Source organism: Dasypus novemcinctus, chromosome 22 (assembly GCF_030445035.2).
Source record: "Dasypus novemcinctus isolate mDasNov1 chromosome 22, mDasNov1.1.hap2, whole genome shotgun sequence".
NCBI lineage: Eukaryota > Metazoa > Chordata > Mammalia > Cingulata > Dasypodidae > Dasypus > Dasypus novemcinctus.
Window position 1 is genome coordinate 49,540,208 of NC_080694.1, and position 24,765 is coordinate 49,564,972.

The following is a 24,765-nucleotide window of genomic DNA, read 5'->3' on the forward strand; positions in this document are numbered from 1 at the left end:
TCTGAAATTGGATTAAAATGTTCAGAATGTGTTACAGATAGATGAGGTATCTGAAAGACATTCTTAGTTTGGAAAGGAGTAACACCTTATGTTTCAGCTCTGGAAACTGATGGCTGGTGCATGTTATTTAATGCTAGAAGGTTGTGTTTCATCTGGAAACAGTGTGGTCGCTCAGGTCACTCAAAGGCAGATGGCATTTTTTTTTAAAAAGCAGCTTTAGATTACATAAATGTTACATAAAACATATAAGGGATTCCCACATGCCCCCCAACCCCTCCCACACTTTCCCACATTAACAGCATCCTTCATTTGTGTGATACATTTGTGACAATTGATTAACACATATCAGAGCATTGCTACTACCATGGATTATAATTTACATTATAGTTTACACTCTGTCCCACACAGTTTGTGGATTATGACAAAATATATGCTGGTGTCCGTCACTGCGGTGTCATGCAGGATAACCCCAATGTCCTGAAAATGCCCCCCGAATCACACCTGTTCTTCCCTCTTCCTCCCTGCCAGAACCTCTGGTGGCCACTGCCTTCATATCAATGATAAGCATTCTTCCATTGCTATAATAACAATGAGTCTATAGTAGAAAAATAATAAGTCTAGTCCATCGTTCATTCCCCAGTCTTGAGGATTTGGGGATGGTGATGCCTGCTCTGCTTCTAACTGAGAGGGAACTTAGATTCCATGGGACAGATGGATGGCACTATCTTGCTTGCAGTTGCAGACACTCTCTGTTGCTTGGGATGGGCATTGTCCATCATCATCTCCTTGTTAGTTGACCTGCGTGAGTCCAATGAACTGGAGAGAAGGTATTGCAACTCTGCTGAGATTCAGGGCTTAACTGACATATGCACAGACCAAAGATTTAAGTCTCCAGGACATATATTTAAAAAGTATAGTGCTAATTATAGCTTCAAATAAAAGAGGCAGAAGAACCATGCATAGGGAAGCTATAAATGAGTCTAACTCTGTTACACTGGGGAGCATAAATTCCAAAGCAAGGCCCATTGACAGGGTCCCAAATTCCTGAGCTTGTCTGCCCAGCTATAGTGTCCAGATATCTCTGGAGCCCTCGGGAGCCCCCTGTTTGAGGCACCGTTCACTGTGGCAGTCAATGAGATCCTGAGACATGCATAAATGTAACATCTGGGATGACCTCCCAACTCACATAAAAAATTTTTATTTAATATTTCCCCCTTTTGGGTCAGGGGCAGACTGCATTTACTTAAGTCCAAATACACAAATCCTTGCTAAGGTCCGCATTCCAAATCTGATTAGCCATTGTAGCTGTGATAAAACAATTAGGAGGTCATTCTGGGTTGTGGTACATAAATCTTTTACAAGTTGTAGTTTATAGACCCTCTTTGTGAAAAACAGCCTTTTAGAGAGAAAAGATTAACATTTGCTCTCACTTCCAATGTGGGCATTTCTGTTGTTGTTAAATGGGTTAAATTTTTCAGTACTTCTGCTTGGGAATGTCGGAATTAGTCCCCATGCAGAATCTGTGATAAGGTGGAAGGGGAAGGGGTGCTGGTGGTGCAATGATGTGAGTGGGGTTGGGGGGGTGTTGTGCTATCCATAGAGCTGGGGGGGAGGGCTGCAGTTAGGAACAGGTGAGCTCTGGGGAGCTAGAGGACTGTGGTTGAGAATACAATTGTGGGAATGTTATTTTAGCAACTATGGCAGGGGAGGGTGTTGGTGGTGGGAGGTATGGGGAAGGGTGCACCTGGGGCATGCTCTATGGGATAAGAATGTGTTCTTGTGGTCATAAAGTGTTATCAATGAATGGAGACCCACACAATAATCAACAAAATATTAAATTCCCATCCTGGGGAGTCCTGCTGCTTTCTCTAATAGAGTGGCAATAATCTCTAGAGTACCCAGACAGTATCAAATAAAACAGACCAATATGCCAAGCCTTCCATATTAATACTTATACTTATGAACCTTATTCTTGTAAAATTTAAAGTTAGCCTAATAATATCTATTGCCTAAGAGTTACCTCCTGAAAACCTCCTTGTTATTCAAATGTGGCCCCTCTCTAAGCCAAACTAAGCAAATAAACTCACTACCTTCCCCTGCCCTGGTGTGGGACATGACTCCTGGGGATGAGCCTCCCTGTACACAGGGAGTAATGTCAAGCACCAACCAGTGATGCATTTGGAAAAAGGGCTCAACCAAAAGGGGAAACATTATGTACAAAAGAGTTTTTACAGCTAAGAGATTTCACAGTGAGTCGGGAGGTCATTCCAGAGGTTACACTTACGCACATCTCTGGCAGGTCTCACTAACTGCCGCAGTAAACAAAGCCTGAAGCAGAGGTGCTCCTGAGGGCTCTAGAGAAATCTGGATACTCTAGGAAAGGCACACAACCCCATGAAATCACCCCTCACTGGTGAGCCTTACCTTGGAATATAAGATAACATATTTCCCCAATGTGATAGAATTAGATTCATTTATAATTTCCCTACACATGACTCTTCTGCCCCTTTTATTTGAACCTATAATTAGCACTATACCCATTAAATATATATCCCAGATATTTAAGTCTTTGGTCTGCTTATATGCCTGTTGAGCCCTGAATCTCAGCATAGTTGACGCTAACATCTACTCTCCAGTTCATCAGACTCACCCAGGACAACCAACAAAATGATGATGATGGACAACCCCCTTCCCAAAAAGCAAAGAGTATCTATCATGCCAGCAAGACAGTTGCTTCCATCTTTCCCATAAGATCTAAGCCCTCTATCAATCTGAAGCAGAACAGGCATCACCATCCCCAAATCCTCAAGACTGAAGTATGAACAAACATAAGGGAATGCAAGCATGGACCAAAGTAGACTTATTACTGTAGAAATGGAAGAAATTGTCACATTGATATAAAGACAGTGGCCACTAAAGGTTCTGAAGGGATGGAAAGGGATGAGTAGGTGGAATCCAGGGCATTTTTAGGACACTGGAATTGGCCAACATGATATTGCACTGACGGATACAGGCCATTATACATTTTGTCAAAGCCTATAAAATTGTACAGTGCTAATAGCAGACCGTAATGTAAACTATAGACTAGTATTAGTAGTAATGCTTCAATATTTGTTGATCAGCTGTAACTACTGCACCACACTAATGTAAGATGTTCTTAATAGGGGAAAATGTGAGAAGGGGAAAAGGTGGGATACATGGAAATCCCCTATATTTTGTATGTGACTTTTCTGAAATCTAAATCTTCCTTAAAAACAAAATTATTTGTTTTGAAACAACAAAGAAAACTTTAGTCCCTGTGTATAACTCAGTGCTTGACTAGGTTCAGAAAATGGAGCTGCAAAACAAAATGAGCTTCTGAAAACACCTGTCTTCCTATCACTGCAGAGCTTGGCTCTTAACCGTTTATTTGGAAAGAGGGGGAAGAATTCAACGTATGTGCATCTTTATTTGCAGCATGAACTTTTGAGCCCTTGAAAGCAAAGTCTCAGAGAGGCTCATCTTTCCCTTTTTATCTGTAAAGGCAGCAGATCTCTTTTTCTGGGTCTCCGTGCTACCCAGGACTGCACAGGCAATTACTGTGCCCGGGAGGCCGGCAGATGGAGGGAGAAAGAGGAAAGCGCTTAGTTGCTCTCAGGCTTTCTCTTTGTGCCGATTCCTACATTAGACCCTTTGAGTTTTTGTTCGCTGGGTAGTTGGTTTGTCTTTACATATTTTCCCATGTATTCCAGAGCCACAGAAATAATTAGCCTTCGACACAATGAGCTGATGTTGGCTTCGCTGGAGTGATCATTTTTTGTAAAGACAGTGCAGTAAGGCTCTGTGTGAGTCTTGCTTCCAACGAGCAGGAATCCCTCACTGAGCCTGAGGGGACGTTGGCTACCATAACTTGACATGTGTGATTTCTCCTTGACCTCTAGAAACTTCATACTGTGGAACGCTTCCAGAAAACGGTCAAATGTGTGCCGCTTACCTTTTAAAAATTTCTATGCTTTTTATTGCAAACGTACTAAAGAATTAGTTTGTTTTGATTTATTTTTTATGCAGGAAATATTGTTTGCACAGTTCCTAGGGTCGTAATTTGAAAGCCAGAAGGGACCTCCCTGCTTCCAAATGAAACTCCAAGAGGCCCTTTAGCTACTTTCTAATATTTCTTAGAACGCCTTTTTGCCCCTCTTCCCTGCCACTGCCCTAGTTCATGCTCTAATCAGATGTCCCCTGGACAACTGTGGTCGTGGAACTGGTCCATCTGTTCTGTCCTTTCCTTATTTCAACTCCTGCGTGGCCTTTCTAAACAACACACCTGATCATTTTATATTGCTCCCATCTACAAAAATTCTGCAAAGGCTTCCTGTTGCACTCAAAATAAAATCAAACTCCTTTATTTGTCACAAAAGTCTTCCCTCTCCCATCCCAGCTCCTGCCACCTTGTGCCTCAGTCTGATCCTGCTGTCCTGGAATAACTCAGTGTTGCCTTACCCTGTCGCTGTGTAACTCTGTCTTTTTCTCTTTGCCCTCTTGAAGCTCATGCATTGAGACCCAATTCAAGCATCTTCTCCTCTTAGCCACTTTTTCCAACCCCTAACAAGATAAAAAATTGTATCACAGTATAGCAGGGCTGTGCTACAGGTCGTGGAAGTTGGAGGGAAGCGTCCTGAGGCACTTGGAAAACACAAGGGAGAAGGGCATTCCTTGGGTCAAAAAGATAAAAATCAGTAGACTCAAGAAGAATTACTGGAAGACAATACTAAGTAGAAGTTTTACATGGTCTTATCTCAGTAGGACATGTGATTTAGATGGAGAATGGGCTGGTGACACCTACTATATACCTTGGTTTCCGTTGAAATGAGAAATGGGAAAATTGCAACCCAAGCTATGGAAAGTACTTTATAATGAGGTTTTGCTCTCTTTCACACACAAGCATGGGAAGGTAATCAGGTGGGAGGGAATTTGTTGGAGTTGCTTATAGTGCAAATATAAGGAAATATTTGCAACAGCTAGGTTAATATTCTCAAGTGAGAAACAGCTAATTGCATGGGTTTATTTATTTTTTCCTATCTTCCCACCACAAATTCAGGAAAGCTGTCTTTATTAGCCAGTAAGATTAGACATGTTCATAAAAAGGCATGGAGAGGAGATAGAGGAGATATGAGAAAAGCTGTCCTAGACATATTAATATTTTAAAATATCCTCAAAATAAATGACAGTTCTTTAGATTACATTACTTCAGCTTTTCGGAAGTCTCATTGCACTTTTCCTATTTTCTTCTTTTGCTGAGGAACCGTGAAAAATTTGACATAGATGAGGATTTTGGAAACTCATTTACGATGTCATAGATAGACCCATTTTATGTCTTGTTTTTACCTGTTATGAATAAATAGACACCTCATAAAGAGAAGATGGGATTGTAAGTTAGTGCAGTTATTTTGGAAGGCCACCTGGAAATACATATAAGATAACATGTGGGTATCATTTGAGCCAGTGATTTCACGTCTAGAAATTTATCCTCAAGGAGTGACTGAATGAGTTCACACTGAGGTAGATGCGTAGATATTATTGCAGCACTGTTTGTTACAGTGAAAAGTTAGAAGCCACCTGGATGTCCTCCAGTCAGCATTGGTTAAATAAATTGCGGACTACAATGTAACCATCAAATAAAAACTACTTTATACCATGAAATGAGGATATATTGCTAATGGAAAAAACAGGTAGCCAAAATATAATAAAATATAATTTAATTTATAATTCATATATTTTTAGGAAGTGCCAGGGATTGAACCTGGGACCTCATACATGGGAAGCAGGCACTCAACCACTGAGCTACATCCGCTCCCCAATGAGAATTAGTTTTTTCATTTGTTTGTTTTTTAGGGGGTACTGGGGAGCGAACATGGGACCTCATACATGGGAATCAGGTACTCAACCACTTGAGCTATATCAACTTCCTATAATTCAATTTTAAAATAACTTTTAGATGTAATTCACATACCACATGATTCATCCAATTAAAGAGTACGATTCACAACCATCACCATAATCTAGTTTTAGAGCATTTTTGTTTTTCCCCCTAAAAGAAACCACATACCCTCAACTACTTCCCCAACCCTAATTAAACCTTAATTTTACCTTCTGTCTCTATAAACTTGACTACTCTGGACATTTCATTTCAAAGGAATGACCTTTTAGGAAAGGCTGTCATTCACTTAGCATAATATTTTCAAAATCATTTCTGTTGTGGCATGTATCAGTACTTTATTTTGTATTGCCTAATAATAGTCCTTTGTTTGGATATACAACATTTTATTTTATTTTATTTTTTTTAAGATTTATTTATTTATTTAATTCCCCCCCCCCCCCCCCCCCCCCGGTTGTCTGTTCTCGGTGTCTATTTGCTGCGTCTTGTTTCTTTGTCCGCTTCTGTTGTCGTCAGCGGCACGGGAAGTGTGGGCGGCGCCATTCCTGGGCAGGCTGCTCTTTCTTTTCACGCTGGGCGGCTCTCCTTACGGGGCGCACTCCTTGCGCGTGGGGCTCCCCTACGCGGGGGACACCCTTGCGTGGCACGACACTCCTTGCGCGCATCAGCACTGCGCATGGCCAGCTCCACACGGGTCAAGGAGGCCCGGGATTTGAACCGCGGACCTCCCATATGGTAGACGGACGCCCTAACCACTGGGCCAAAGTCCGTTTCCCTACAACATTTTATTTATCCATTTGTCTATTGATGGACATTTGGGTTGTTTCCACTTTGGGGATATTATGAATCACGTGTGTGCAAATTTTTGTGTGGCCATATTTTCATTTCATTTGGCTGTATACCTAGGCGTGGAACTACTGGGCAGATGAGAATGCTATGTTTGACTTTCTTAGGAACTGACAGATCATTTTCCAAAGTGGCTGTGCCATGTTACATTCCCACAGCAATTTATGAACATTCTAATTTCTCCACAGCCTCGCCAACACTTTTCTGTCTTTCTGATTATAGCCATCCTTGTGAGTATGAAGTGGTATCTTCTTGTGGCTTTGATTTTTATTTCCCTGATGGCTAATGATGCCGAGTACCTTATCTTGTTCTTATTGGCCAATGGCAATTCATTTTTAAAGATTATATTTAAATGAGCAGACACATCTGGGAAGTTATATACTAACATGCTAATAATGCCTCTGTCTAGGAGATGGTACTACTTATTTTCTATTGCATTTCCTTCAGTTTTTTAAAATAATAGTTCTTATTACTTTTATATTCAGCAAAACAATAGAGTTTCATTTTCTTAAAACAGTGTTTATTTATTTCTACTTTTCCTATTTGATGATTACAAACTTGCTCATCTTGGAATCCTCCAGAATAGGCAGCGTAGTAACTTAAACCTGGTAGATTCACATTGCTTTTACTCTATTAGTTTCCTATTGCTGTTGTAATAAATTACCATGAATTTAGGAACTTAACACAAATTTATCCTCCCACAGTTCTGGAGAGAAGTCCAGGGTCAGTTTCCCTGGGCTACGGTCAGAGGGTTGGTGGGGTTGGGTCCCTTCAGAGCTGCTGAGGGGAGCATCCTTGTCCCCAGCTTTTCCAGCTTTCCGAGCTGTGTTCCTTACATTCCTTGCCCCTGCTCCTCCACCTGCAAAGCCAGCAGTGTAGCATCTTCCGCTCTTCTGCTGCTTCTGTCTTCCCGCCACCTTCTCCTCTAGTATACTCAAATCTCCCTGTTATAAAGACACTCTTGACTACATTTGAGGCCCACCTGGATAATCGAGGAAAATCTCCCCATCTCAAGACCCTTAATCATCTGCCAAGTCCTGCTTGCCATGGGGCATGTTCCCAGGTTCCAGGGATTGGGGCTGGGTTACCTTGGGGACTATGACCCTGCAACAGGCTTTCATTTTCCAAGGGGGAAAAAAAAACACATTTTCTAAGAAATCTTGTGTCCCACAAAGCCTTTCCTTTCTCACAGGCTGACGCTGGTACGACTCATTCCAGGGAGGATGGCAGACCCCAGACTGAAGCTGTACTGCCCAAGGACACTGTGCACAGCGCAGAAGGGCTGGAAAATCCAGCCCAGGTGGGAAGCTTACCGGGAACCATTCCAGAAAGTTCCCCATCTCCTAGCAAAAGAAATGGAAGATTAAATTCAGGTAAAACCCCAGATTCCTATTGCTCTCCACCAGATACTGTCTCACTTAATGTAAACTTATTTATTTAAAGATTTTTTATTTTTTTTCCTCCCCCGGTCCCCCACCCCCCATTGTTTGCACTTCCTCTCTGCTCTCTGTGTCTGTTCGTTGTGTGCTCGTCTTCTTTTTTAGGAGACACCAGGAACAGAACCTGGGACCTCTCCTGTGGGAGGGAGGCACCCAATGACTTGAGCCACCTCTGCTCCCTCAGTGTGTTTTCTAATATATATGTGAAGACCCTTCTGTCAATTCTTTGTGGGTCCTCAATGGTAAGACATTAGAAATTAACCGTAGACCTTCATTGTGTGAGTGTATAATGCTAACCACAGACCCGTTTGTTGATTAGGTCATTAAAAACGTCTTGCTTTTTTTTTTTTTTTTTTGGTAAATAAATAAGAGCCCTTACTGGGACATGAGAACTGCATCTTAGGAATAGGAGAACACAGGTTTTGGTTAAATTTCTTCAAACTCCACCTACATTAGTCTCTCACCAGCGGAAAATTTTACATTTGAAAAAACAAAGAAAACATATCTCTCTCCCCTGCCTCTCCTCACCCAAAATAACAGCAAATATACAAGAAAAGAAATCTTTCAAATTAAACATAAAAGAAGTCATTACAACCTGGTGTCCTCTTTAGAAACTCTTCGTGGGGTTTTCCTGTGGTATGCTTCCCCTTTCCTTGAGTTATGCCCTGGTGCAGATTTAAGAGGCCTTCTTTATGTTTTCTCAGCCTTTGAAAAAAATCTTGAATTTAACAGACCCCAAGGAAAAGTTCACTGTTTTGCTTTGGGGAGAAAGAGTCTCATTTCCTTCCTTGTTGTTCTAGTTTCTTTCCTGAATACAAATCGAGGTTAGAAAATAGATGTGTGAATCACAGAGATTGCTTTTCCCCTGGAGCTTCCTGGCACCCTCAGGTTTATCACAGATTCGCTCTCCGTCCTGGGCTGGCGGTTCTGATTTGGGGTAGCCGGGGCCTCTGGGGACAAGGTGGGAGTTAGGGCAATGTCATGAGGCTAGCCCCTTCCTCTCTGCTGCGGGCTGGCCAGCAGGCACACTTGTTCCTCTCTCTCTGGTAATTCTGTTGGTGTAACTCTGTTCCTGACTACAACCAGGTGCTGAATAACTATTTGGTTAACAGAGGGTCCTTCTTGCCTGGTGTTTGCTGTTTAAGGCGGTAGGAGGAAGGGGCCAGGCAGCAGGAGAAGCGCTGAGAGAGGAGAGCGTGGCGAGGGGTGGGGGGACCCAGATGATGGACCATCAAACTAGGTCTGTCCAACACGCAGCGCGAATTAGTTTTCGGGAAGGATCTTGCCATAGAAATGAGTAAACTCTAGTGCCCTGGACTTTATATTTATTTTCACCCGGTTTCTCTTCCACCTCCCAATTCTTAGTCTCCTCTTTTGAGCATCCCCGCCCTTCACAGCCACAGAAGGTGCTTGTTACGAATCTTAAGTCTGCTTAGCATTCACAACATTTCCCAAGTGTTTGCTTTCTCCTTTTTACAACATTTTGAATAATTCCAGATTTACAAAAAATTCAAATAAAGCAAGGAAGGCCTATATTCTTTCACCCAGGTTCCCCAGATGTTAAACCTATTATCATGTTTGCATTATTAGTCTCTCTCCCTTCTTCCTCCTCCTTTCACTCTCTCTTTTCCATAGACAAGTACATAATTTTTTTTTTGAAAGCTACAGACATAATGCTACCTTACCCTAAACAAGGATATTCTTTGCATGATCACAGTACAAAATCAGGAAATTAACGTTAATGCAATTCTATTATCTAATCTGTGGGCCATATTCAGATTTTGTCAATGGTCTCAACAATGTCCTTTATAAATAAATTTTCGATTCAGGGTCTCATCCAAAGTCACATTTAATTTGTCAGTTGGCTTTAGTTTCCTTTTTTCTGGAGCAATTCCTCAATTTCCCTTGTCTTTATGATGACCTTGATATATCTGGAAATTCTAGGCCATTTATTTTGTAGAATGTTTCTCAGTCTGGATTCATCTGATAATTCTTCATGGTTGGTTCAGATTATGCATTTTTGGCAAGAATACCCAAGATGATATTGTGACTTTAGCACTTCCAAATAGGAGGTACATGATATCTTTGACTTTAATTTTAGATATATACAGCCAAGCAAAAGCTTTTTGTTTAATGTAATAAAATGTATCAATCTTTTCTTTAATTGAATCTGAATTAGTTAGAAAACCTTTTCCTACACAAAGGCTAAGGTGAAATTCACCCTTGTTTTCTTGCATGAGTTCATTTTTTCACTTATGAAGAATTTTTAAAGGCAGGAGAAAATGCTAATATATATGATAACTACATGGGAAACAATACCGTATGTGCAATAAATTTACAAAAATAAAATTTTATATATTAACGTGAAAGTATGGGCATTTTTATTTTCTTTTTCCATTCTTTTCTATATTTTTCTAAGTTTTCTACAGTGAGCACGTATTACTTTTATAATCAGAAAGAAGCACATTGTTATTTTTAAATATTCCCCAATATCCAGTGTCCCAAGAAATCACAAAAATAAGTTGAAATGACTGACATATTCCAGGGATCTCTGTATAGGTAAGCTACTGAACATGTCAAACCAAACAGAGTACTTTAAAATGAGGTTTTGCTCTATTTCACACACAAGCATGGTAGGTAATATGGTAGGAGGGAATTTGTTGGAGTTGCTTCCAGTGATCAATTAAGGAAATCTTTGCAACAGGTAGGTTAATAGTCTCAAGTGAGAAACATCTAATTGTATGGGTTTTTTTTTTTTTTTCCTATCTTCCCCCCACAAATTCATGGAAGTTGTCTTTCTTAGCCAGTGAGATTAGACACTTTCATTAAAAGACTCCATCCACTAAGTGGAATATACTTGGCTACTATTGGAACTTCCTGATGTTTTCAGTATAGACAAGGATTCTGTGTTGTGTCATCACTGACAAGAAAAGCAAAACTGTATTTGCCTCCACAAATCAGTCACCTTAATTTCAGAATGCAGCATGGTAAAAATGGCTGTTGGTTTGCTTCTTTACATAATTGAGTGATTTGTAATTGGGGGAGGGGGATTCTCTTAATGGGGCAGATGGTTTCAGTGCTAACTTTTAAAATCACTTCTGAAAATCTAGTTGATATCATTCTACTCCAACAGTGATTTGGTCCAAAGACTTCTTTCAAAAGGCCTAGTTTTACTTACGCAGATTTAGCAGATGGTGAAGTCGTAAACTCAGGATTGCAAAACTAGACATCTCTTGGCAACATCACGCTGTTTATCCTCTGTATACAAAGCATAGAAACCAAACTGCAACTCAGAAGAGTTACGGAAAGAATATCTCATTCTTAGCTGTGGTTTAGCTCCATAATTAGTGCACAGAATCCATGTCTTCATGCCCAAGTGTATAAGTGTTGTTACAACAACCAAAAGAGTAGTACACAGCAGCACATGAAAGGCTTTTGTTATGTTAATATGCAACCTGCTAAGGAAACAGTGTATTATGTTTGTGTGTATTCTCTGTAAGAACATCAAGAACATGAACTTCAAAAGATTATAGAGAGTTAGAATCAAAACAGATCTTTAGTAGGAGTGGTGAGAATTAAGATTTAATTAAATGGCATGATTAATAAGGCATCCATTTAGCATTTGATTGATAAAACCTTCATGCTTAAATTTTGCCCTTTTTTCTTCTTTTCCTTTAGAAGACCTCATGACCAATGGATTAATCAGTAAACCCCCATATCTAGAGATCCGAGAGCGGCAAAAGTCATCAGATATCATGGAGGAGCTGATTGTTCAAGGAATAATACAAAGCCACAGTAAAGTATTTAGACATGGAGAATCCTATGACGTCATGGCAAGTAATTTTGTAATAAACATTAGCTTTTAGTTGAATGTAGTAATAGGAATGATTGATGAGTCTTTTTTCCAGCACATGTATTTTAGCGTTACGTTTATCTAAACCAGTCTTTTTTTCACATAAATTCCTCCATGCCCCACACATATCTTTCTCAACTAAATCATTAATAATTATGATCCTAATTATTAATGCTTAATGAATCCAATAAAACATATGTTGTTTTACTAACTTTGAGGCAAAAGCTCCTTTCATTTCATAACTTGCTTTCAGTAATTGCCTTATTTCAGCCACTTTTATTAAGAACAATTTTATGAAGTACTAGGCATTGTACCAGAGCACTGGAGATATAAAGGAAGTCTAGTTTATTCAATAAGAAAGCAATCCTAAATGCCAAAGCTAAAACAGATATGTTTATACATGTATACATACATACACACACATTAAAATAAAAACTGAGGAAATAAATAAATTATGCTATTATTTTTCTTTGTTGATTCATCTTGACTAATCTGCCACTGTTTTTCCTTAGCTTGAGTAATATTTTTACTTTGATTCCAGCTGGCTGTGGCAAAACTTTGGAGTTTTAATGTTTTTTAGGAAGTTCTATATTAACCTGTTTGGAGGTTGTTTTATTTGTTGTAATTTGTTTGGGGGTTGGGGATTTTTCTAAGCCTTGAGGGCCATCAGTGGGGCACCCCAATGACATCCTAGCAGACCTGAAGAATAGGCTGAAGAGGTGAAAGAAGAAAGAACAAGGAAAAGAAATTGGGAGAAAACAAATGAAAAAGAAAAGAAACAGAAGTGGTGGGAATAGAGATCAAAATTTACATCAAAGGCTCCTCGATGGTTGCCTATCCCTCTTTTAGGGAAAACAGTCATTATTTAAATCCAATTTGCCATCTAGACAAAGTCACATAATGTTTGAATAAAGGTACTGTTCTGGGGGTGTTGGGAGGCAGATGTTGAGAACTTATCAATAAAAGCCAAAGGGGCTTTTTTTTTTTTTTTTTTTTTTTTTGAGAAACTAGAGGTCAAGGATGGAGAGGGAAAGAGAAAAGCTAAAAGAAATGGATGCTATAGTGGAAAAGGTAAGGTCAACCTCACAGCCACTGAGGGTTGCACAGCACTCTCATGAGGCCAGGCTTTCTGAAGTACCTTATCTTATTGGAAGGTATTGGGGAAAGACGGCCCTCCAGCACAGAGCGGGTGAAGGGAGATTATCTAGCCATAGGGAGGTCTCTGGGGGTCAGAAAAAAGATGTGTCAAAAGGAAAAGACAGGAGGTGGTGGAAACACCCGGCAGCTAAGGAATGCCCCATTAGAGACGTGTTGGTGGTGATGCCCTGGGAATAACTTAAAACATCTTTCATTGAAGCAAATTGCAGGCTTGAATGAGTCCGTTCAGACTCAGACCTGCGCAGGCACAGGAAGCTTCATTAATGAGCGGCATTGTCAAAGAAACGTGCCTATTAAAAACTGGAAACTATGGCCTGGACTTTCAATAACAGCATTAAGCGAACCAAGAGGAAGACGATTTTCAGATCCTATGGAATCGTTGCTGGAAAGGCTGCTGGCGTGCTCTCTGATGGGTTGAAATGTGAAAGGCTTGCGGAGTTAGGGAAGGATAACACAATTCTACCGCTGCCACAGCCACCCTTTGGTATTGGGCCAAGATGTCACAGCCGACCAGGGCAGCAGCACAAAGCTGTTCTCCTCCCCCAGACGGTGGTTCCTCACCTGGAGCACATTGGAAGCACCTGGGGAGCTTGCAAAACCTTCGGGGGCCAGGCCCCGCCTTGCACCACTGCCTGCGAGAGGGGCCTGACGTAGCGCCTCTGAAAGCTCCCCAGGTGATTCGCGTGTGCAGTGCAGGCCAAGAACCCCAACAAACATAAGGCGCCTAAATTCGGTAGAACGCTCTGGAGGGTTAAATTTAAAGCTTCTGAAACTTGGGGCCCCCATGCATTGTGGAAGAGCGCTCTAACATATTCGTGTAACATTTCAGATATAGGGACTAAGCTTAGACCCAGGAAGGGTGTGTGAATAAAGAAGGGTATAATTGCTCAGCGACCTGGCAAAAGCCTCCTGCAGTTCAGGTGTAGCTGAGACACCAGGGGTTTTGCGTATTTTGGGAAACGTCATGAGGCCAATGTAAAACGATGAGAATAAATATTGAAAGACTGAGCGGAAAGCCAGCACTGAAAATGGAAATAGTAGACAGTGAATGCTTTTACCTATCTGATGCTTAGCATTTCTTAAGAGGGGGGAAAAAACCCAGATGTAATTGGCTAAAAAATAAATCAAAGAGTCAAGGGAAATAAAAAGCAGATGGTAAAAAAATAATAAAAGAATATAATGCCAGCAGTTACAGAAATGTGATGAATCTGATCAGACATGTAAACACTATTTCTTTATTCCCATAAGAGTAAACTAAATTTTTTTCTGTGGCAATAAATTGAATAATACATGAGAGAATACTTTAAAAATAAGGCTTATGTAGATCTTACAGTATTCTTAAATACAAGGGAATTTTACACATAGACCTTCTTAGCTTTATCTTCTTTAATTATCAATTAGAGTGAATATAATAAAAGATGCTGAAAAATTAGTCCTGCTTTCCCCTCTGCATCAGGGGTATCCCCTGTAAACCGGTCTCTAAAAGTCCATGGGAGTATCTATGTCCATGCAGGGGCCTCTTTTGTCTTTTTTTTCTTGATTTTTATAATTTTCTTGCTGGCAAGTACTAAAGCAATTTCATAATGCCCTCTAGATAACCAGTGTTCAAGCATATCCATACTAGTAGATTTTATGCATACTCAAAAAGGATTAAAATGACGTAGAAGTAAAATATTAAGAAGCAACCTGTAAGATTACGTAACTCAGTGTATTTTTAAATGTCCTAATGAGATTTAAATGGCTGTGTTGTACCTGTGTATTGGGTGTACCTGTGTATTGGTTGTACGTGCAACATACCAGTATGTGTGTGGGAGATTAGCATGGATCTCTTGAGAGGGAGGTGCCTAGCTCCCATTTATCCAGTTCAGGTGTGCTATATCCCAAACTCATTTCTCTCAGGCTCTTTGCACACCGAGGTTCTCCCTCCACAAAGCTCTGTGTAGCTGCTATTGGGCCCGCCTGTCACTCAGAGTTTATCCCCGTCTCCTTGCAACTTCTCGGGTATTCACATTGCATAAGAGCCTCTAACGTTATTTGCTGAAACTCTTGGGGAGGCCTTAGAGGAGGAGGAAGTTGACTGCGGTAAGGTTAAACAATGCCAGGTAAGGCTCAGAGTCACCTTCCCAGGAGGTCTCCAAGTGGCAGAGCAGGACTGAGCCACTCTCTGCGGATAAGCTTTGGCCCACGGCCATTCTCAGCACAAGGCTCCAGTGAGGGAGCCTAAACCAAGGCAGGTTCAACCCAAGGTCAACAGTTAATTAGGACAGCTCTCAGGAGTCTGTCAAATCTAGGGTGGTTGGAAACGTGACCCACATCTTATCACGCCTCATTGGCCATGGCAGCCCCCTGATAGTATCTTAAAGAAAACAATTGTACTGGGGAAGCGCAATACAACTGCACTTTTTGATTTTTAAAAAAGATTTCTACAGGTAGCACCTCTCTAAGGATAAGGGGATCATTGTTATTGCTCATTTCTAAGTGCTAAGAGTTGAGAACGCCTAACTTCATGGAACTCAGTGGTAAAGAATACAGGTATCTTCCTGCAGGGATTTCAGGTCTTTTAGTTAAAATGCCAAACACAAGAGAGGAAGAAGGCTGCGTGGGTAGAATGAACTTCCAGGAAGGTGGAGGAAGAACATGATTTCGTAGGCATCATTCTGAGATAAAGTCACAGGAAGAGTCTACCCAGACCGGAAAATCCCAAGTTTCTCTATTATTGACCTCACGATTTTAGTCCAGGTGCAGGCCCCTCTTGTAAAGTCCAGCTGGGCTTTCTTTTTTGGACCCTGGATTACTGTTTAATTTCCTTGGAGCCCCTGTGAGTGGACATCCCTAAAAGGCCATTTCCATCCTGCTTTCACGGTACCTGTCGTTGCGCCACCCCAGAGTGGCGCTTGTTTTAGCAGATGGCTTTTGCCAGCAGGAAGCCTGAGAGCCAATTGTCATAAAAAGAAGACAATAGTGGGAAAATAAAACCTGCCCTGGCAGACATCCAGGGTTTTCACAAATGGAAAAAAATTCTCCGGCTGTAACTGAGCCAAAACGTCCATAAATGCTTTTCCTTGAAAAGTCTGAGCATCGTAGATTTTAAAGTCAGAGGGGACCTCAGAAGGCTCCGTCCTCATTGTTTCCAGCTGAGAAAGCTGAGTCCAAAGAGGAGCCTACTCTCTAGGGGTAGAGTCCAGGGAAGAGGCCAGCCACTGCCTCCTGGTCCAGTACGCGCTGGATGCTCATGCCTCCTCTTGGTGACAAATGCTGTGTCCTCTTTATGATTTGTGTGCTGTCACGGAAAAAGTCATGGCTTTCATTGAGTGACAACTTGCTACCATTTGAGGCTAAATATACATATGCATGGATGCATGTGGCTACTCTATACTGTATATAATATGGTGAGAAAGAGGCAGTAGAGTTGTAGTACTTTTGTTTCCAACAAGATGGTGAAATCCCTATTATTAAACCTGTTTGACAAATGAGGACGCTAAGGCTGCAGAGCTGAAGGACTCCGGCAAAATCACACCTGGCCCAGCAAGGATCCAAGCCCCCGTCTGCCCAAGACCAGATGTGGTACCTTTTTTTACTATGCTAGCCTGCCCCTCTTTGTCTGTGTGATTTATTAGTACCCGCAGCATTTAGCCCGAAGACACAGTCTTTTAGAAATGAGAATAATATCAATAGCTCCTTTGTCTTTGAAAAAAGTCTTTAGAGAAATTATCTAGAACAATAATCAGTGCTTTGTATCACAAAGATCTAAAGTTCATTCAGAGTTTCCCCAGTCATAATAAATCTGCATATACTGACCTAAAAAGAGGTCCATATTCAAACGAGAAAAGCAAACTGCACAGCAGTGTGTATGGAATATCCTTGTTTGTGTTAACATGCAGAGGTACTTGCGTGCATATATATATGTCTATAAATACCTATGCTAAAGGGTGCCTGGGAAAACAGTGCAGACTTAAAGCCTCGGCTGAAGCGTGAGATTAGCACTTCACATTCTGAGAGTGGCTAAACAGGATTAGGAAACTATAAAAACTAGTTTTGAAAAAGAAAAACATGGAGATTAAAACGTTCTTCATAAACCCTCTACAATTCTACTTTTTTCATAAGTAGAAATTATAACAAGACATTTTTACTGCACTGAGCTGTTTAAAGGGTAGTCGATCATATAAAAAGGGAATTTTTCTGACCTTATACGGAAGGTTCAACGCGGATCAGCGGAATATCCCTGTCTACATAAAATAACATGACTTTAAAATGCTGTTTGACCTAATGTAAGGGGGAAATGGAAAGGAGAAATGAGTTTATATGGCTACGAGTCTCTAAAAAAAGAGTCTGGAGGCTGTCAGAAGGATTGCCCTTATGCACAACTGAGCAGAGTCAGAGAGACAGATAAAGCAGATACAACCCCCAGATATTGGTTCCTTTGAGGGCTAAAGAGACCCATGGGAGTTATGGTCATGGCCGATGGGGTTAACTACCAGGGCAGATGGCCCCTCTTTGGAACTGGTGTTTATGTGTGATGAATCTGGACTCAGATGGGATCTCTCTTCATAAGACTTTCATGCTAATGTGCTGGAGGTGCAGTTAGTGTCGGGGTTTAAGATATATTTAGGGGATTTGAATCTCTGGACTGACAATGTGATAGCCAGGTCCTGAGCCTCAACAGACTCCAGCACCTACAATCTGACTTATTGGGCTCACCACACTCAGCTAAGATGGAGTTGAAGAAGGACAACCACCACACCATGGAGCCTAGAGTGATTACAACTGAAAGTGGGAGGATTGCATCCAGCATCCATGTGGAATCTGAGCCTCCTCTTGACATAGAGGTGCAATGGACACAACCAATCCAATGTCCACATAGAAAAGGTGGCATTGGATTGAGAAAAGTGGACATGATGGCTGATGGGTATGGAGAAAGGCAGGAAGAGATGAGAAGTGGAGGCGTCTTTGGGACATGGAGCTGCCCTGGATGGTGCTTCAGGGGCAATCACTGGACATTGTAGATCCTCCCAGGGCCCACTGGATGGAATTGGGGAGAGTATGGGCCATGATGTGGACCATTGACCATGAGGTGCAGAGGTGCCCAAAGATGTACTTGCCAAATGCAATGGATGTGTCATGATGATGGGAAGGAGTGTTGCTGGGGGTGGGGGAGAGGTGGGGTGGGGGTGGTAGGGTTCAATGGGACCTCATATATATATATATTTTTAATGTAATATTATTACAAAGTCAATAAAATAAATAAATAAAAATAAAAAAAATAAAAAAAATAAAGGGAATTTTTCAGCTGTCATGCAAACCCTTGTAAATTATCCACCCCATCACCCAGCAGAGAGTTCTTCTCCATCAGACCGAAAGTCAAAAGTAGGAAAAACAATTCTCTGTCCCAAATGAAAGTAAGTTGCAGCTTCTAAATTATTATAAAAGCAGCAGGTTTAACTTTTTACCTGGAACTACAAATCCATTGCTCATTCGCCGTCTTTTTTCCCCATCTTGTATTTATTCTCAAGATTTTCTCTTCTTCCTCTGAGTGCTCTTCCATCTAGCTGCAAAGCATCTTTGCATCCTTGGTGCATTCTCTGTAATAAACAGCCAGCTTTTTTCTAAGCACTACAAGATTTTGTCTTTAGGATTTAAGTCTGTTGCTGCCAGCTTTCACACTGGTGTAGCTGCTTTCATCAGCTATTAGAAAGTTCAGCTATTTAGGATTAACGTTTTACACTGGTTCTTCTACCCCTTTCCTCTCTGCCAATGAATACTTCTTTCTCCACTTTAAAAAAAAAGTGTCTTTCTCTAGGTGAACACGACTGAGAAGCCATTAAGAAAGCCCCCAGCCAGACTGAAAAAACTGAAAATCAAAAAGGAAGTAAAGGATTTCACCAGGAAGGACCTAGACGAGAAGATGCAGGCTGCCGAGGGGCGCCGGAAGGTCCGTGAGCCTCCTTTTTTTTTTTAAATTTATTGAAATATATCAGTCATACATAAACATACATGAACAATAAGTGTATAATAGTTGTGAACTTACAAACCAAACGTACATAACATCAAACCTATAGAACATCTCACCCTACCACCAGTAACTTGCACTGTTTTCAAACTTTTTTAACTAATGATTAAAGGGCATTGTCAAAATATTACTACTAAGCAAAGTAGTTTTCCCCTACCCGATCTGATTGTTATTATCTTTATATCATTTATACATGAACATACATAAACAATTAACTGTATAGTAAAATTTGTGAACCTACAAAGCAAACATGCACAACGTCCTACAGGGCCCCCATACGTTCAGGTGCGCTAGGTTTGAGAAGCCCTTGCTGCCTGCTAAACTATGCCCTTCCAGACCTTTCCTGTCAGCAGCCTTAACTGCATAGATTTGTATTCATGATTTTAATAACCGGTATGTTTCTTATGTTGTCTGCTTAGATTTTTAAAAATTCTCTGTGTTGTAAAGGAATAAAGTAATATCTTGAAGTTGGCTGGATTACAGCTTCACCATATAGCCAAGGTAAACAAGACCCAGTTCTCAGAGTTAAGCCGCTTACAGGGTTCTCGTCATGAGAAAAAAAGGCAAGCTTGAACGGGATGGGGCGGGAGTGGAGAGGAGGCACTGCAGAGCTCCTGACAATCCCAGAAGCCTCTGCACGTGTGCCCCTGGCGCAGCTCGGGCTGGTGGTCTTCACTTCTAATCGGTGGGAGAGCAGGGACCAGACGACAGGAGCACAGGGACTAGACTACAGGCTTCAGGAGGGCAGGGCCTGCCTCTCTCTCCTTCAATAGCAGGTTCCCAGCGAATGTTTGTTAAATGACGAAGGATGGAAGAGGAAAAGCCATACATGTGGGTTACACGCAAAGGTAAGGAGACTCCGTAGAAAGTTACGCAGCCCGCTTTCCATTTTTTAATCCTTTTCAGATGAAAGAAGAAGAAATAAGAAAAAGGCTCCGGAGCGATCGGCTTCTGTCCCCAGCCAACCGCTCGGATCCTGGGGCTGAGGTTCCCTTTGGACCTGAAGCTGCGCCTTCTGCCGAGGGTGGACCTCTGGACCTGCAGGGAGGAAAGCCACTGAAAAGGAAGAAGAGCCACAGCGATGCAGCCTCAGATGACCTAAACCACAATTACGAAGATATCGGGGTCGTGGAGTCAGACGTGGCCTACAACCAAGCAGACGACACCTTCTAATAAGCCGTTTCAGGTGAATTGAGTAATAATGCACCTCCTCTCCCCGGGCCTGATGTTCTTGACATGCCCCAGGTTTTACTTTGACTGACTGATGTCACCCCATTGCGCCCCTTCCTTGCGCTTAGCGATGCTTGCCTGAGTGGCCTGGGCTGGAGGTCAGTGGAGTAAATTAAATGAATATTAGGTTAAAAAAAAAAAAAAAAGATTTGACCCGTGTAAATATTATAAGATTGGCACTCTCCTTCGGTGTGGCTTCAAATATTGGGAAAACGTCTTTACTTTTAGGAGGCCCTTCCAGCCGGTTTTTAAAATTTTTTTTTAAATTTTTAAAATATTACATTAAAAAAATATGAGGTGTCCATATACCCCCCACCCCCCTCACCCCACTCCTCCCCCCATCCCCCTCACCCCACTCCTCCCCCCATAGCAACAACCTCCTCCATCATCATGAGATATTCATTGCACTTGGTGAATACATCTCTGAGCACCGCTGCACCTCATGCTCAGTGGTCCACACCATAGCCCACACTCTCCCCCAGTCCACCCAGTGGGCCATGGGAGGACATACAATGTCCGGTAACTGTCCCTGCAGCATCACCCAGGACAACTCCAAGTCCCCAAAATGCCCCCACATCCCATCTCTTCCTCCCACTCCCTACCCCCAGCAGCCACCATGGCCACTTTCTCCACACCAAGGCCACATTTTCTTCGATTACTAATCACAATAGTTCATGAATAGAATATCAGTAAGTCCACTCTAATCCTTACTCTATTCCTCCATCCTGTGGACCCTAGAATGGTTGTGTCCACTCCACATCTATATCAAGAGGGGTCCAGCCGGTTTTAATGTGTTTGTGCCGAGTGAAGCCCTTTCCCTCTTGCTTCTGCTCCTTGGCTATGCTTACTCCTTGCCGGTCCTTCCGCACGTCCCACTGCGGGGGTCTTGCTTCCCCACTGGCCTCCCTTATTGGAATTAGACCGTCCCGCCCTCTCCCTCACCACCCCGTCCAATCAGTTATCGGGGCCTGAGAGTTGACCCTCTAATGCCTGCATCCACTCCCGTGCTTCCCCTGTCTACCTAGTTTAGTCCACTCCCCCATGGCTCATCTGAAGTAGGGAGACAGCCTCTGGAGCTTCCCCAACAGCCTTTTGTAGCTGCCCTTTTGTGCAGACCCCCTTGCACGATGATAAGGGTCCCCCCATTCTGAACGTCTTTCAGTTCCTCTAACCCAGCACTCTCTCCCTGGCCTCTGGGCCTTTGCACGTGCTGTCCCCATCTCCTTTTTTTGCAAATTTACTTGGCCAGCCCCTTCTTGTCTGAACTCAGACCTCCCTTCCTCTGGCGAGACGTCCCTCAGCCCCAGACCTGGGTCAGCGCTCCCTCTTAGACGTGCCCTTTTGGCACGTTAGACACCTCGTCGTTGCCCCTACCACCCCATACAGCGATTGTCTGTTAGGACCCACCTTGGCCACTAGAAACGTTCAGGTCCAGCAGGTCGGTTTTGATCTTGGGTGTGTGTTTTGTTCTTTGGAAAGTGGATGGCGCACGAGTGTTGTGCTGGTATTTGTTTCCCGGGTCATCAACACCTCTTACACCCCCTAGGGCGGGAGGACGGAGCAAGAAGATGGAAACCAGGGCTGGAGGCAGCACCAAGATGACCCGAGGACAACTCAGCACCCCACATTTATACATTCCCTTTGGGGGTTCAGAAGTGGGCGCCTTGAGTTCCTCTAGTCTAGCCTGAAGGGTGAGGGATGCCTGGGAACAGTGAAGTGTGGCCTGGGGGCAGAAGCTCATTCCAGAACCAAACTTGGAGAGTCAGAGCCCACTTTCCACCGCGTGACCTTGGGAAGCCCTCTGTGTCTCAATTTCATTATATGTTTACCTCGGCCAGCCATCTTGACAGAGTTGTAGCAAATGAAATATGTTCAAAAGTGCTAAAATATGTCATAACATTCATAGCATATTATTTATATAAAATCCCATGCAAGGGGAGTGGATGTAGCTCAGGGGTTGAGTGCCTGCTTCCCATGTCCAAGGTCCTGGGTTCAATCTCCAGTACCTCCTTAGGAAAAAAAAAATCCCATGTGGGTAACATGGGTATTCGCCCACCCCAAGGTTTTTCTGGGGTAGCGTGTGCCAATCGTATGAGATATTACAGGAGAGAAAACGATGGCACAAGGTATCATTCAGAGTTCTGCGAATGAAATGTAAGGGACAAAAAATACTTGGCACACAAATGTATGGTAATTGTTGTAAATTAAATTCCCAAATGTGATAAGTACTGAAATGCTTTTTCTTGAACTCTTATGCAGTTGCCTTTGTTATTTACAGTTGCTTGGGCAGCCTGTTTGCTGAGTTAAGGTAGCTGCAATATAGATGTAACACAATCACTGATACCCTGGCTTGAAAAGCCAGCTACAGGGAGAGAGAGACGAACGCACAGAAGAGTAACACATCCCAAACGATAATCTGTGTGCTATATAATCTGTATGCTATCGGAGTGATACCGCCCACTTTAACAGAATGGGGATTAAAATTGACAGCTCCTGTGTTCAAGGAGCTACTCTGAAGCTCTAAATATATTACTACTCACAAAAACCATCCGGGGTTTAGAGCCAAGGAAACGAGGTCAGAGACTCTCTGCAACTTCCCCAAGCCACACAGCCTCTGGCTGCTTCAACCAGGGATGGAGGTAGTATTTGCATCTTACTCGGCCTCCAGAATGTTTTCAACTCCAACTCTGCAACATTTTTAAAAAATCCCAAGTAAATTGATATTTTCCATGACTATCATTCTTTTTTTAAAAAAGCATTTACGTAGAAGAGTAACTGAAAATAAAGACTGAAATTTCTAAATTAGAGCCGCTGGGGTAATATTAAGTTTATGTGTTGAAATTATGTAATTGGTTTTCTACTTCTTACAATATCAAGTTTTGAACCACCACCAAGGTATTTCTACTAAAATCAAACAGCAACCTCCAAAAACTATCAATTATGAGCCAAGAATCATGAGCCAGAGAAGACAAGATTACATAAACCACTCTATAATTGCCTTAATTGGGGGCAACCGAAAAATGCCTGAATTGTTTTGCTGGTGAAAGAGGACCTTGTTTACCTAATAGGAGGCACTTGGATACATAGTAATCCTCTAGTTTTAGGAGAAAAAATCTTGTGGATAACTTGTATTTCAAATGACATATATGTAAATATATTTTATATATGTATTTTAAAATAAATGTCGGTGTTAAGATTCTTAAGTTAGTGAAAGTAATTTTGTACCCACATGGACAAAAGTAGAATTTATCAGAGAGTATTGCTAGAGTGATTACCAGTAATGTATGACTCTGCCTATTTCTTCTTGGTTTGTTGTTTCATTATCAGTAAACATCTAGTATTTTGAAGGGGTAAATGTGGAGAATACCACATTCTAGCGGTGTGTATTCTAACTCATGGCCAAGTTAGAGATCTTATGTTTTATATACATAGTGGAACCAAACAGGTCAATAAAGAGCATTGTTTTAAAAGAAACACTAGAGGATGGCCATTGTGTCCTCTGTGTCATTTTTATTTGCTTTTTCAAAAAAAAAAAATAGCTGACTATGTTTTTATTTTTTAATTGCATAGCCAACATCTATTTCATATGGGAAATACAGGAAAAAAAAAAAAAAAACCAACATAAGAAGAAAAAAACCACCCAGGAATCCAACATTTTTCCCTCCCCCAAGATAATTGCTATGACCATTTTGCTGTATGTCCTTCCACACATTTTCTGACAAAAATGCAATTGAACTTCATGAGCTGGTTTGTAACTGGCTTCCTTCACCCAGGAATGCCTCTTCTCTGTTAATGGTGTAACATTGTTAAGTCTCCCTATTGTGCTTCTGGGGTTTCCCTAGTGAAAGGCAGCCTTAACATATGTTTCCACTTCTGTTGTTAAAAGTGATCTGAGTACCTCCGAAAGCAGCAGCTGCCACTATTGCCTTGCCGAGCTCACAGCTTTGCCTTGTTTTTATTCTCAGTCACTGCCCTTAGATGACAGACTGTAGTGCAAATGGGCACTCAAGGTCAGATGCAACCTGTTTTGCAAATCCACCTCAAGCCTCCTGTTCAGAAAGATGCATTCGCTTCATCACAGCTTTTATTCAGCACACTGATCTCTCAAAAGCTCATGTGAAAAAGAGAAAAGAGTAACAATTATAGCCAAGTTAGCTATTTAATTGGCCCACCCACATTTGCAAAGTGGTATTGGCAGAGAAGTGTTTGCAGTTGAGAAGCTGAACCTTTCTTGTCATGTAGAAACAAGAAAATGCTTTTTATAAAAATAAAGCGGTTGACTATTTTAAGCACAAAATGCAATCCTTCTAAACATCAG

The 24,765-nt window shown here is 41.8% G+C and overlaps 1 protein-coding gene across 4 annotated transcripts in view; it reads left to right on the top strand.

Moving 5' to 3' along the window:
• The window catches only part of STMND1 (stathmin domain containing 1), a 35,185-nt gene that overhangs the window by 4,839 nt on the left and 5,581 nt on the right, over positions 1-24,765 (top strand). For 2 of the 4 annotated variants that reach the window (XM_004484779.4, XM_004484778.4), the window contains exons 2-5: positions 7,953-8,133; positions 11,878-12,032; positions 19,008-19,139; positions 20,124-20,403. In XM_004484779.4, the coding sequence (XP_004484836.1) occupies positions 7,953-8,133; positions 11,878-12,032; positions 19,008-19,139; positions 20,124-20,390 (735 nt within the window). In that variant the 3' untranslated portion in view covers positions 20,391-20,403. The other 2 variants (XM_058285267.2, XM_004484781.4) reach the window with 2 other exon arrangements.